This window comes from Rattus norvegicus, chromosome 1 (assembly GCF_021556685.1).
Source record: "Rattus norvegicus strain SHRSP/BbbUtx chromosome 1, alternate assembly SHRSP_T2T, whole genome shotgun sequence".
NCBI lineage: Eukaryota > Metazoa > Chordata > Mammalia > Rodentia > Muridae > Rattus > Rattus norvegicus.
In genome coordinates this window covers 132311373-132326845 of record NC_141534.1, presented here as the reverse complement: position 1 = coordinate 132326845, position 15473 = coordinate 132311373, and the positions used below count along the sequence as shown (strand labels likewise).

The window sequence follows — 15473 nt, the reverse complement described above, 5'->3', positions numbered from 1 at the left end:
AGAAAATGGTGTAGAATCTACACAGACCTCATACTTACTCTTCCTGTAGCTTTAAATCACCTCTAACTTGCAAGACCTACTACTGTGTACCACTGCAATAAAAAGGGCAAGAAGTCCATAAATGTTTAGCAGATGAAATTTTTCTGTATTTTTAACCCAACGGAGGGTTGAAATCCTTCTTACAATACTGATACTCTTTCAAAGTGTACTTTCAGAAACATACTTATTTCCGGCTTCAGCATGGGGCTGTGCAGGATGCTTTGGGGGCATGGGAACAAGGACCCCCTTTAAGTTATGAGGAAAGAACCTAGCTTTGGCTGAAGAGCCACATTTCATTCAGAATGAACGAGGTTATAAAGGTGACTTTGAAGTCCAACCAGAGGATTTTCTTTGGCCAAAGGAGAAGGTACTTAGAGGAACTGAGGCTTCAAAAGGGCAAAGGGCTATGAGGAGTCACAGAAGGTGGCTGCCAAGAGCCTCATGAACTCAGCTATGCTGGACTGCTCCATTCAGAGAACAGCTCATCACAGACAAGCCTTTGACACTACGGGGCTTCTTATCTGCCCCATTAGATGACTTGATTGATCATTTAGTCTTCTCACTAAAGCAATCTAGCATGACTACTCTTACTATCTTAAAGGGAGTATGGCTAGAATATTCTTTAAAGGGGGCCGTCTGTCTTTTGTCTCGATTAGTAAAACATGAAGACTGTAAGGCAGCGTGATTCACAGTGAGCTCAGACACCCAGCAACAGAAGCTTTAACGGTTTAACTCCACTAATAAGAAGCTGGGCTCTGCTCTGGTTGGACCTGTGGTTTCTGAAGATGTAGAACCATTCCTTACATCCCTTCAAAAGATTCAGCACCAACCAACCAACCAACCAAGCAAGCAAACTACCGTAAGGGAAAATGAATGCTGTGTTTCCCTATTGGAAATACTAAAGCACAGGCTGTTGTGGTTTGCTCCCTAAGATTCTGACTTTTACACCTTCATTGCATTTACAAGTCAGACGGAGCAAGCGCAGAGTGGACATTTCCAAGTAGGACCGATAGCGACTTCTTTTAAGGACTCACGTAGGTGGACGGCAGCCTTGTGCAGTCACCTTAGCTGACAGCCCCAGTTGGCACTGGTCGCGTGGCACATAAGCTCCTTTGCAACCTAGATTACAGGTCTTTGAGCCAGTAGGAAGGAAGCCTAATCCCCAGAGCTAGTACTGGTCGGGGTGGGGAGGGCTGGCACCCAGGATCCCTAAGGCTCTGGGGACTTGAGCAGAACTCGGCTAAGAGTTTCCTTTCAAGTGTCCTGAGAGACAAGGACGCTGCGGCAGGGTAACACATCCGAAAGCTCACAGGTTCTTTTCATGTAAACATCCCCTTCCCAGGTGAGAAGTGTCCCCTGACTATGAGCATACTGGATAACGATGAAAGTTGCCCGCAGAGAACATCAGACCCTCGAGTGGCCCTTCCAGGGACAGAGGCAAAGCCTGACCGTGACAAACAGCAAGAAAGGGAGCATTAGCAAAGTCCCTGAGCCTGCAATCTGGGGAAAAGAAACCTCATACCTACTCCTGGGCTGTGCTGAGACCTGGGCTTGGAGAATTTGGTAAAACAGGATGTGGACAAGGGCTGAGCAGGAAGGAGGTGCAAACAGTCTTGCCCAGAGGGTTGCAACTTGATTGGTAGGCTCATGAACGTTTTCTACTTCCCCTTCCTGCTTTCGAATTTAAGTGAATGGTTCAGCTCCACCTTCTCTCTCAGGGTCTGCCTGTGTCTACAGCCCAGAGTGGGTGTTTCATGGTACTGTATACCACACACACACACACACACACACACACACACACACACACACACACACACACCTTCCTTCTGAAACACAAGGATCTCAGGGTATTGTGGCTCAAGGCATAGTGTCAGCCTTACCCTGGCTATGAGATCTGGCAAAAGGCTAGTTCCTTCCAAAAGAGATATGCCAGTTACCAACATCAGTCATGGCTCTCTGTGACCATCCTAGTCCACCACTCTCAGGACTGACCCCTCCTATCCAGCACTCATACCTGCCAGCCCTGCCAGCCCAAACGTCTCCAGGTAGCAGAGGGCCATGATCCTCTGCTCTGCCCTCAAACATCCCGAGGCCACAGACATTCCTGCCAGGGTCTCTGTGATATAGGATACATTTTTTTTTCATTGTATACACACATGCACACACTTTCTTGGTCGAGATACATACAAATCTGGTGGTCCACTCTGGGAAGTCTTGGGCTGGTGGGTGGATGGGGAGAGAAGCTTCCATCTGCACACCCTTCTGCAAAATAATCTCTTCCCTGGGTCTTAACTCCATTCACATTCTTAATTTTCAAAATATTACCAAAAATTTAAAAATGTGCCTAGTGTTCATGGGCCACTCTAATTTCTTAATACATTTAAGAATAAGGTAACACAGCTAGGCTTGCTGGCACACGCCTTTAATCCCAGTTCTCAAAAGGCAGAGGCAGGTGACCTCGGAATTGAGGCCAGCCTGGTCTACAGAGCAAGTTTCAAGCCAGTCATACAGTGAGATCTTGTCTTGGAGAAACCCATGCAGAATGAAGTATTGGCCATTGAGAAACAGAAGCATGAACTGAAAGCTTTCCTGGGGTTCGAGAGTGATTATCTCTGGGTCCATGGTGAGGGTGGCAGGCCTCAGTACATGCAATGACTATGGGATTTGGTGAGAATCCATTGAGAAGACGAGGTGGTCCAGTTCCCAACACACCAGGGAACCAGCAACATCAAGAAGCCCAGGTGCAACCCCAGGAGCTCTAATGAGGGAGAGGTGACAAGAGAGGATTAAATCCAGCTAGTCACATCCACTCGGGGTGGAGGGGCCTAAGCTGGCATCTGGGTAGTTACTGGGGTGTTTCAGCTTCAGGAGAAAACTAGGTGCCAGAGTGGCAGAGCCTACCAGACCTCCATGCTGAGACGGGGCTTGTGTGGCTGTAGGTCACCAGGCGGGGTCCACACTGGGGGCCTGGGACAAGAGGAATCACTGAGAACACCTCTGGAAGGAGGACACTGGAGACATCATGAAGTGATCGGACAAGAGCTGAACTTAGGGGGGCACAGATTTCACGGGTTTTAGTTTCACGGGCAGGGAACTGGGAAAGATGCCGACAGCATTCCTGGAGACAGTTGGGGAGCAGGGGAGACCAACGTGACCAAAAAGTGTGGTAGGCGATGGAGTGGGGGCAGAGGAGGAAGGAGCAAGTTTAACCAGGTGTCACTCTGCTTTGTACATCCCCCACCCCAAGGCATACAGCGTGGGGTCAGGACCCCAGTGCACAGACAATATGCAGCAAACCCAACAGCCTGCATGGGCTGAATGGCAACTAGGCAGGTGACAGCAGTTCTGTGAGCTCCATGTCATTACTCTGGACGTAAGTGTCATCACACTGCAGATGTCTCCCTCGGTGTGTAACTGTCATCTACAGGAACTCTGCTAATAGCACCAGAGGTCACCTTTTGACTTCTGAATTCTATAGCAACTGATAGCAAGTTTTTCTCTGGCTAGATTGGTCCTAAAACCCAAGCCATTAGTGTGATGGTTTTACATGGGATAGGGCTTAACAGGTGACCCCTGGGCTGATGAAGGTGTATTTGTAGCCAGGAGCCAGAGAGGGGCCGGGGCCTGGTCTGAAGCCCTCTGGTCTTCACACAGGAGTCTGCAGGTCCTCCTTGAGTCATCAGCTCCTCCTTGAGGAGTCCGCTCCATGCCACCCCCAACCTGCAACCCACAGAAGCCCTGACTCAGGAACCACAAAGGCTGGAAGTCTGTGCTTCAATGTTTTACTCTCCAAATGTAATTCAAGTTTTCAACTAACACCAAAATAATGAGACAAAACGGATCTGCAAAGTACAATAGAAAAATACTGTCCACTGGTTTATTTGTTCGGATGTGCAACAGGCTATTTACAGATAAGCAGATCTCCAATGATGTATATTAAAAATGGCAACTCTATCAACTGTCTGAACTCTAAATGAAAACAAATTATTAAGGCACATTGGATCTGTAAGTTGAAAACAAACACTCTGGTATAACAACAGACTCATTTCACCTTTGTCCCCAAAACACATGAGCACCAAAATTATCAAAGAACACTTAATCTTTAGTAAGACGGGAATGTAAAAATTAAGGATGAGGGAAAAGTGTTTTCAAAAGGAAATCTTTGGAGATCAGTTTACTGCAAATAAAACGTTCTAACCACACTCATGGTACACATAAATACTAGTGACTGACAAGTACTCAAAATGGCAGAGATCTAAACAATGGTATTAAATAAATTAAAGGTATTGCAGATAACAAGATAGAAAAACCAGTAATTAAAAAATGGAGCAGTCATCTCCATCCACAACACAGGACAGAGAACAAAGCGCCAACTTCCCTCACACGTCCATCAGGGGTTTGTCTGTAAGCTTGCATTCATTCCACTGCTACCAGCCGTTCTTTGTCACCCTAATAATACTGTACCCTCTACAGAGAAGGGCGGGGCAGAGAAAATGCCGAGTCCTTCTTGGACTTCAGTGCCAGGTCCGTCTGGGTCGCAGGATTAGAGAGGGGTCAGCACATGCGTGCCTTCCTCCATCCCCCACCCACCACGGGCTGGGTGGGAAAAACCTGTGACAGTGGGGGGTGGAGCACAGCGGGGAAGTAATCTGATTTGGAAGGCTCTCCTGGAGAGAATGACAATACAACCACTATCACATCTCTTTACTTTGTGACTGGAACTCAGGATGGCTTTAAAAAAAAAAAACAAACTGTTTAAAAAAAAAACAAAAAAAAAAACAGGAAAAAGGTAGAATTTGTGCAAAGGCAACAGGTTAACAGTCACAACAGGACATTTACCAGAGACAGGTCAACAGTCTCAACAGGACATCCACCAGGGTTACAGTGTTCTTATCACGATAATACTTCTTAGGAATGTTCACGTTTTTTCTGCCTTAGGACTAGAGAGAAAAAGGGGAGTTGTCTGGAAAAGAAATGTAAAAACCAAAGACCAAAAAATTCTTATAGAAAAGTTTTGCTCATTGGGTGGGCTTCAAGTCAGGACTAAGCCGGTGCTACATAGTGTTCAGCAAGGTGTGTTCAAAGGCAAACATTGATCACATTTTTGTTCAAAAAGCTCAATCTTAAAGGAGTCCTGTGTAAGAAAACCACTTGGAAAATATATCCTTGTACGGACTTCAAAAACTGATTATACAAAAATTTTTTAAAAATAAATTAGGCAATTAAAACTGTCCTTCGCAGCGGGCCGGAGTCAGACTGTCCTGGCCGAGCCGTTGCCGCCTCTGCTGTAACTGGGGTCATTCTTCTCCAGCCACATTTCAGCCAACTGCTGTGTGGACCCGAATGTTGACGCCTTCGACCCCAGGCACATTTTATACTGTTTGGGGTCCAGATTCGGGTCACAGAAGACAGGGTGGTGGACGTGAACAACCCCGACCTCCTGGCTCCGGAATGTCTTCAATCCTGCCTGGACGACCTTGTTAAAGAGGTCCACATCCTCCAGCCCCCAGCCCTGGATGGAGACATCGAAGCCTCCCACTCTGACAAGATCTCCCTTATAGATACAAGTAATGCCAAACCCATAGTTTCTCCAGAAGCCGGTTTTTTGAGTAAAGGCAAAATGGTTGTCACTGGGAACCTTCCCACTATAGACAATCTTTGGATCGTACTGGCTAAAGATGATTGGGAAGTAGATCTGCTGGCCCAGCACAGTGTTGGCTCGGCACCTCTGCAGGAACTCCGCTGTAAACACCAGGTCCACATCACAGAAGAAGAGCAGAGACTCATTACTAAACTGCGAAGAGCCTACTTCTAGGGCCAGTGCTCTCGAAAACCCTCCAGACACAGGCAAAACTTGCATGTCAGCCTTCGGGTACTTGACTCGGTAATCTCGCATCAGCTCGACCTGCTTGGCCTTGTCGGGGTTAGAGTCAGAATTGAAAAGCAGAATGACCAGCTTCACGTTCAGATTTGGAATGAGACACGTCTTCTCAAAGTTTCCCATGAACCTCACAAACATGTCGAAGCGTCCAGACAAAGGGATCAGAATGTTTATCTTCTTTTCTTTGGGCTCTTTGTGCTCCATCTTGGATCCAGGAAGCTGGAAGGGAACGAGCTTCTTCAAGGAATTGGAGAGGAACGACAGGGACCCAGAGTCCTGGTTGATTCTGTCAGCGAGCTCTTGTGCATCCAGGCCCTCATGCTCCACAAACTGGATCTTGCTGAAGGTCTGCTGCAGGTACGCGTGCCTCCTCACAGGGACCGTCATCTTCTTCCCTTTGTGCTTCTTATACAGGAGCAGCAGATCCAGGATGTACTCTGCCCCGTACATGGGATTCACGCGTCTGTAGCCATACTGGATCTCCTTGAAGTCGATGATGCGGCCCCGGGTCTTGGCATTGGCATTGATCATCTCCATCACTTGCAGGACAATGTCATCCAAGGCCTCCCTCTGCGCTGAGTCCATCCCTCTCCGGGGAGGCTGGCCTTCCGTGGCTGAATATAAGTATTTCCCAGTCAGAAACTCCCACTCCAGGATCTCCTCTCGCTGGCGGGCCTGAAAGCGCATGAAGGAGGGAGGGATGCCCAGCTGGAGGTCTTCCTTCTGGATTTCCGTGCTGCTGTACTTGCTCATCAGGACGATCTCCCGGTGCAGCTGGATTGTGCGATGGCGCAGCTCAGCGATCTTGCGGCTGAGCATGTAACTGTGTAGCCTGTACTGGTAGGGCGGGTTTTTGTTGGGGTGTAAAGTGATCGCTCGGTGGATTTTACTGCTATGGAGATCTCTAATGTACCCTTTCTTGTTCTGTTCATAATTCTCGTAAAAAAGCTGCTGCATCTGTTAAGGAAAGAAAAGACTCTGGTTTAGAATTGCATAAGTAAGTGTCACTCCATCCATACGACTGCTAACTAAACACAACATCTGAAAATGAGAAGCTTCTCTAGACAGGGACAGCACACAGAAGGCAACCGCAGAGATCAGAAGCGAATGGATAGGAATGGCTTAAGGTAACATTTCAACAAGACATTAGCCAATGGGCTAAGAACCCTGCCAAAATTATGAGGACTGCAGCTCTGGGTGTGTAGAGCAAAGCTTTATAAAAGGTGGGGTTGTTTTGAACAGAGTTTAAGAACATTTTAATCCAAAGTGGAAAGGACACACATGTTCAAATAATCAGAAACTAGAATGATAGTGGATGTAGATATTACTACTAGAACAATGTTTCCAAAAGCAGGGAAAGTGAAAAATCATCCTTGATGAACATTTACCTTCCCAGCTAAACTATCCATCAAGAAAGGATAAGGAAAAGATCTTCAGATAATGCAGGCTCTTATTTACCTTGCAACTTTCTTTTCCTAGACTATTTTGAAGAATATGCCTAACATGAGAAAAGACAGTAACACTTGATCTAAGAAGCAAGGGGCACAATCCAGCATGACTACGCAAGGAAGTCTTGGGTACTCGAAGGCTCTGACGTTTACTGACTTCATCTCCAGAGTCCAACCTAGGGCCCGACATGCTCTAAGATGCTTGATATATATCTGACAGATTAAAGATGGAGCACTAAACCTGTAAGCACAGCAAGACACTGAGAAGTTGTTGAATGATTTCAATGTTAAATACTGAGAAAAGGCTAATGTGATATGTTACCTATGGCAAACAGTGCATACAGATAAGGTTAGACTCCTCTAACCATGATATATTTTCAAATCTAAGAGCATTAGCACTTTCAAAGAAAAACACATGCCCTTCCAGACTGTCTTTATTGTGGTACTTACAATTCCCAGTATAATTTGACTTATTCTATCTGGACAATATCCTACATGTGGGAAGGTGGACGCCAATGGACACACACTCTGCAGTACGTTCCCATGGGTGTCTGGTTTGCTCCGTATGGCCAATTACTTCTTACAGACTTGCAAGGATAGCACATTTATAAAGCATCTTAGAGGGCTCTTTGCCATACTTTCTCAGTTTCTAGAGTCTAGGATTTATCTAGTTCCTAGTAATGATAGCAATATGGGAGAAAGGATTCACTGACAGGCTGTGGAAGCATTAAAATAGGTCGAGAATTTTAAAGTTGAGTAAAGTTGCTGTGGGCCTGATAACTAAACTTCAAAAATTTGACTGGAGGGAACACTGTGTTATATCTCTCCTTAAAACAGTACATTCATTACAAGATAAAAATGCGTGGGGTAGTGGAGAAAGTGAACAGCAGCAGCAGCAGCAGCAGCAGCAGCAGCAGCAGCAACAACAACAACAACAACAACAACAACAACGTCTATGCTCAGAGTGGCTGGTGCCCCTGTGCTGTCCAAGGGATCTCTGTATATTTACTGCAGTTGCAAACAAATGAAATTTTTACACAAAGATGACATAAACTTGATACACTGAGGAAAGCACAACACACTCCTAGAATAATCTTAAGTTTCAGGAAGTTCCTTCATTTCTGAAAGGCTGACAGAGGTAAAATAAGCAGGGAGCACAGATGCACCACACGAGGGCATGGGCCTCCAATCCTGCTAACAGCTATGCCAAGACCTGCCTGAATGGGCTCGGCTGACACACTCAGCCACTCAGCCTACCTAACAGCCACCTCAAGCCTGTAACAAAGTCTCATCCAGAACAGTTTAGGTTGAGAGGTAGGCAACACACACATATTCCTTCTAATCCTCAGAGAGGTGAGATTGGGGAGGAGCCATCAAATGATTGTCAGACTTACCAAAAAAATATTTAGAGGTATATTACCTTCAAAATGAACAAGGAATAGAGAGGGCCTGGAGATACTGCATAAATACAAGGGTTGGAATATAGATTGCCAGCAGTCAGTGTGCAGGAGACAGAGCTAAGGATTCCAGAGCAAGCTGGCTAGCAAGGCTAGTCCAAACAGTAGCCAACCGGTGAGCCCCTACTTCAGTGCAACAGATGGGAGAGAGATTGAGAAGGATACTGTGTGAGAACATATGTACCTTCACACACACGGGGGCGGGGGTATACACAACATGCATGCATCACGCACACACAGAGAGGGAGGGAGGAGGGAGGGAGAGAGAGAGATATTAAGAAAGTATACTCTAAGGCAAAAAGTGAGTAAGGCAAAAACCAGGCTAGAAAAGAAGTTTAGAAATCATCTGTGTGAAGCAGGAAGGAAGGGAGGGAGGGCAGATCCTGATGGCCTCATTGTGGTTCCCACCTTGCCAAAGGCAAGATGATCGGTGACTCTCTGAACACATCCGCTGACGCCAAGGCTGCCTTTGCATATTCCAGTCATCTGCACTTGGCTTTAGAATCAATTACAAAGTTCTCCTCAAATCAAATCATTTTTTGTTTCTTTGCAAGTTCACTAGTTTTAGAGTCTCTGCCGTGGCTTGGACTCTCTTTCATCTTTAAGAACACCTGACTGGGAGCCAGCGCGGCGCCCAGGACTTTAATCCTGGCACTTGGGAGACAGAGGTGGGCTAGTTCCAGCCAGGGCTACACAGTGCAACCTTTTCTCACAGAACAACAGAACTCACACCCCTGAGTTTAACAAAGTACATTGTGGGTGTGAGCGATGAAATGGAACCACTGTGGTCTTAAAGACATTTCCGTGAGAAATGACTGGTCAATGAGCAACACTGGTACTTTCTGCTCACGTTCCTTCCTGTCAAGTTATGGCTAGCCCAATGTTCATCTCCAAATAATCCTTTCATCAGGAAAATGCAAGCAAGACTTAACTTCTGAACTCCAGCCAATTTCACAAACTCAGCAGGCTAAGAAATCTTGTCCTGAAGAAGCATAATTATATGGATAAGTTACTTTTCTGCTACTACAATAAGCTGTCATTCCCCTGAAGTAAGCTGACACTCTCCCCAGCCACTGCTGCTGCTGACACTGGGAGAGCTAATGGGGACAACATATCTTTAATAATTTCTAGCCTATAAAATTTTTTTCTAGAAAATAAAAATTAAGAATATGATGAGATTCATTCAGTTCATTTTATACCTCAGGAGTAACAAACATGTAAATGTCATTTGTTACAAAAACATTTTGAGAGCTAAGATGTAGAATGCTTGACTAAGATTCACAGAGCCTTGGGTTTAATCCTAGTACAGCACAAACCTGGACGTGGTTTGAATACCTACAATACCGACACTCAGAAGGTGAAGGCAGTGGATCACCGTTCAAGTTCCTCCTTGGTGTACACAGCAAGTCTAAGGCCAACCTGGACTACATGAGACCCTATTCAAATAGGAGGTCTTTTTAGCCTGGCATGGCGATGCACACCTGTAATCCCAGCATTCAGGAGGCCCGGGCCAGCTAGGCCACATAGTCAGAAACTGTCTAAAAACATATTTGTAAATATGTGCACATCAAATTTAGAGTTTAAGAGCATTTTATTATCACACAGTACAACAATAATTTATAATCTGAATGTTAAGAGGAACAATATAAAGCCAGGTGGCGGAAGTGCATGCCTTTAACCCCCCACTTTGGAGGCAGAGGCTGTCTAGCTCTCTGTGAGTTAGAGGTCAGCACTGTCTACAGAGCAAGGTCTAGGACACCCAGCGTTGCACAGAGAAACCCTGTCTCCAAAAACCAAAATCATAATGGTAAGTTAAAAGGTACTTAATAAAGAACACATTAGCTAATGAAAAGAAGCTGTCATTTAATAATTACAAGATTATTCCGTATTTTAAAATTCACAGAACCCTTTGTATTTAAAACATTTAAAAATGTATGGGTTAAGTTCCAGCATTGAAACAGCCTTTATTCTTTGTTGAACAAAGTACCTCTACCACCTTGGCTCCAGCAGAGGCATCTCCCTGCTCATCTCAGGATCCTGTGCCATTCGGCTGTAAACCATTCGGCTGTAAACCTGTGCCATTCGGCTGTAAAAAGGAGTAATTCCAAGGTCATGCTATTCCCAGGAACTCCCAGTACAGCTGGCAGCAGCCATCAACTCCCCACGTCTAATCGTCCCTAACGAAAGCCTTCTAGAGTTTTCATCAGCGAGTGTCCCGTGTCCTGCGCAGCCAATGCCAACATGCTCAGTAGGCCTTGTTCTCCTGTGAGCTGCTCAGATCACTGCGCCTCACTAATACAGCACATCAGCTGCAGATGGACTCTCTCTCGGGATTAGAGGTCCACTCTGCAGAACCTCTTATCCTTTTGTTCTAAAACAGTGGTTTTGAAACAATATCAATTTAACGATGATAATTTAAATAGCCACTCCCACAATTTGGATATTTACATCAATATTCTTACAAGGCAGCAACTCCAGATAACCACTGAACTTGTGAGAGCATGCACATGTTAATAACTGTCAGCCACCCAGCACGCACAGAGTTGTCCCAGGCTCTTGGGACATATGGTTGTCCTACATATCCCTCTTAGTTCTCCATTAGTTTTGTGTTGGTATTGCTAATTTTCATTCAATTAAATTCAAGGAGTATGTACTCTGCATTTTAAAGACTTCATTCATAAAACTAAAACTCTCATGAGAATTAAACTGGGCTTATAATGGTAGAAATTTTAAACTATGTTTCTGAGCCTCCAATTCTGAAATCTGAATGTTTAGTAGAGAAGCCTGGCCCATTTCAAAGTCACTGAGAACTGAGCTCGGTAAAGTCAAACAAAAGCTGCCGGTAGGACTCAAGTCCTCTGTGTAATGCAGCACGCACAGCACTAGACTATAAAACAAAAGATTCTGTGAGTAGCGTCCCTTGGTTTAAGAAATAACATGATAATGTTAAGCTAGTCCTGCAGACAGAAAGCCGCACAGAGCCCCATCTCTGTTAGTCACCGAGCTCTCAAACATCATCTCTTTTATTAACTTTATTTGGTTAATGTAGATAAAGCTCGGCTTGCCCGGCTTTTATACACGTACAGTGTTCTACATTGCTTGTCCTCCTCCTTCCCCTAGAGTATGCTACACCCCTTCTGCTTCACCTCGGATTCCACGTCAGAGGCAATGTGTGTTTGTCGTTTTCTTCCCTACCCCATCATTGTTAACTAAGGAAGCAATCATGGCCATGCTGTGTGGAATGAATTATATATAGAACTACCTTCTAATGCAAAGCCCTATGCAGATGTGCATCAAGTGTTTACCCTCTTCTGGCAGACACTGTGCAGACTGAGCATCTCAAGGGCCCAGCAGAGTAAAGGGTAAGGTGGGGCCTGGCTTGCTGAAAAGGGTACCTAGGAAGGGCCCTCACATAGGTACCCAGTGCCAGGATCCAATCCTCACAGCTTCCTCAAAGCACCGTGTAATAAAGCACCGTGTAATAACTCTAGTCAACGTGGGTCAGGTAGCAACACGGCAAGCATCTTTGTATGATTAAGTAACTCCAGTTCTAGCAGAAGGGTTTGCCAAAACAAAGCAAAGCAAAATCCAAGTGGAACACAAGTTTCAGGGAGAAGTGGAGCAGGGAGGTGTGGGTGGGGGCAGACACATGAGCGCACAGAAGGGTCAGGTCTAACAGAAGGTCGACTCTAGTTCTTTTGTGGAAGACTATCAAATCAGGAAGTGTAGTGTGGAGAGAGGGGTGAAAAAGACAAAAAGACAAAATCCATAGGTCAGATACTATAGTCTACAAGGCCACAGTTCTACAGGATTTTTGTTTTCATTGTAAATTTCATTCTACATAAATATTTTGTGCTATTCTAGTTTATAGACTTGTATCAAGTATTATATCCCAATTCAAAGCCAACCAAAAAAAAAAAAAAAAGATAAAATATACGTATGGCGTTGGCGTCTGAAGAGTTACTGACTGAGTCCCCTGAGAGCAAAGTGTAGGGAACAGTACACATCCCCGGCCTATCCCGGTCCAGCAGTCTAGAAGCACAGCACGAACTGGAGATGCATACCTCACTCTGTTTGCAAACACACACTTAGAAACTAATTTTGCCAGGGCACTCTCCTCACTCCGCACTCGGGAATTAAAAGTATATAAGGACATCTCTGCCTTGTCTTGTGTCTGTCACACTGCTTTACTGTGGCCCAAGGCAAAGAGACAGGCCATCTCCTCACCATTTGCACTACTTGCTCTGGATTTCTTCAACAACAGAACCTCGGGGCAGACCCCACACACCAGAGCAGAACAAATCATCTTGTAAGAAGCATCCTGTCCCCTCGAGCAATCCTTTCTTCTTCTACTTAAACCTAGGGAAATGTCAGGACCCAAAGACAGACTTTGGGTCCCTGAACTCCTTCATCCGTTCCTTCTCACCAGCATGGCCACACTAAGTCTCTCCTGCTTGTCTCTTTAATTGGCATACTGTCTTGTACCCACAGCTCAGTCATATCAAAAGGAGATGCAGAAATAGTCTAAGAGTTGGAGGAACAGGAAGCTTACTGCATTTCATAGACATGTCAGAAGTTCCACCCATGAAGTCTCATCATTGTGGTTGCGTAAGTAAGACCTACATAAGAACAGTGCCAACAGACATGATGCTAGGCCAGGGGATATCGCACGAGGCTTCAGCCTACATGAGAACTACAAGCAACTAAAGAGTATAGAGAGGGAGAAATAGTCTTCCCCAGATAAAAGCCTCCAAATTGGTTATCCGATACCAAATGGTCAACCCTGAAATCACATGTGTACAAATAACATTATACAGACTAAATAGTGTGTATTTTTATATTTAGTTATATAAGAGAGGATTGTGGGAAGGGTTGGATGGAGGAAAGGAAAGGAGAGATGGCATAATTATATTTTAATTTCAAGTATATGAGTGTATGAGTGTGTGTGTGTGTGTGTGTGTGTGTGTGTGTGTGTGTGTGTGTGTATTAAGAAACAAAAAATGCAGGCAACCAACCAAGGCAAAAGGGCAACACACAAAAGAAAAGGGAAATTCAACAAACGCTTCTGGAACTGGACTTTCACATGCCCAAAACAATAGAAGTAGACACTCCTCACAAAAAGTGACCCAAAATGATCACAGACCTAAGACAGAAACACATAGAAGAAAATCTAGATATCTCAACAATGACTGCCTGGATAGAATTTCAAAGTCATGACTCTTAAAAGACAAAGAATCAATAAACTAGGTTTAATTAAAGTCAGAAACTTCTATCATAAAAAGACAGTAGCAGAGTCTAGTGATTTCTGTGGGCCAGCCTGGCCTACACAGAGAATTCCAGGCCAGCCAGGGCTACACAGAGAAATATCTGAAGACTTACTGGGTGAGTTACTGTCCAAGTCAAAACCCTCAGGGATCCTATTGCTGGACAAGAAAACCAACTCAAAAGTGGTCAATAAAACATACGACGGCACATGAAAACATGAAAAGACCCCTGTGCCACTAGGAGACACAAATCAAAACAGAGAGATGGCCGAGTGTGGTAGGACATGCCTGCTATCTTGAGAATGGCTGCGTGTGCTAAACAGAAGGCGACTCTTGCACAATCATTCAACACAGCCTTCCTTTGGCTTCCAGGAAGACAACATTTGGAAATGACAGTTGGCTCTGTAACCATTCAGAGGTTTGTTGTGTTTTGTGTTTTAAAGGCCACTACCGTTTCCTTACCCTGACTGAAGTTAAACAACTGATACCATTCTATAACGGTACCCTAACAGGTAACATTTCTTGGGAACCATATCTAGCATTTGCCACCATGTGCTAATGACGCCCTGTGAGGTGTGTACCTACTGCCCATGGGTGACATGAAGGGGTGATGTAACTATACGGCGTCCAGCCTTGAACACACTCACAGTTACTGCCTGGCTTGGTCAGTGCTGACCCTTGAAGTCAGAGCCAGACCTCCAGATCTGGGTCCACCTAGAGGGTAGGAGGTGATGGCCTACTTTCCGAGAGCTCATACAGTAACTCATGACATCTCAGGTGGTGACTACACAGAAATGAAAGGGCAGCAGAGATGGGTGCAGTTCCCACCTGTGAGTCAGCAGAGAAGGCTCCAGCAGGCCGGACTTGGAGCAGAGGTCCCATGCAGTGAGAGGGAAGGAAGTGAAAGAAAGGACACTCATACCCCCATCTCTGCAAAACAGTACGTCCAGGAACAAAAACCAGTCAGGGCTCGCTCCAGACAGAGCAGACCCCATACCCAGGAACAAGCGACCACACAAAAGCACCCTGGCAGTGTCCTTGCTAGTCACTGTGAGGCTGCAGACCAGATACACACAGAGTTTATCAGCCTCAGCAATAAGATTTCAGTGAGGAATGCTACTTAAATTTTTTGAACAAAAGTTTATGAACTTCAAGGATCTCTAAGTTTGGGTTAGAGTTTAGGAAGGGTTGAAAAGCAACATATGTATATGGACGATGAACATTGCTGGCATAAACAGAGCCCGCTGTCCCTGCTCAGTAACTTTCCTAAGAAAACATTCTCTGGGCTGTGGAGCCCACACTAGAATCCCTCTGCTCTGTGTGTGGGCATGCCAGAGTCCCAGCAACAGAGTCCCTGGAAGAACAGACAATCATGACAAGTACA

General features: G+C 45.3%; 1 protein-coding gene across 1 annotated transcript in view; it reads right to left on the bottom strand.

The window, feature by feature from the left end:
* Window positions 1–3914: 3914 nt before the first annotated feature.
* The window catches only part of Chsy1 (chondroitin sulfate synthase 1), a 60738-nt gene continuing 49179 nt past the window's right edge, over window positions 3915–15473 (bottom strand). The window contains 1 exon segment of the mRNA NM_001106268.1: window positions 3915–6877. Within this exon segment, the coding sequence (NP_001099738.1) occupies window positions 5291–6877 (1587 nt within the window). The 3' untranslated portion in view covers window positions 3915–5290.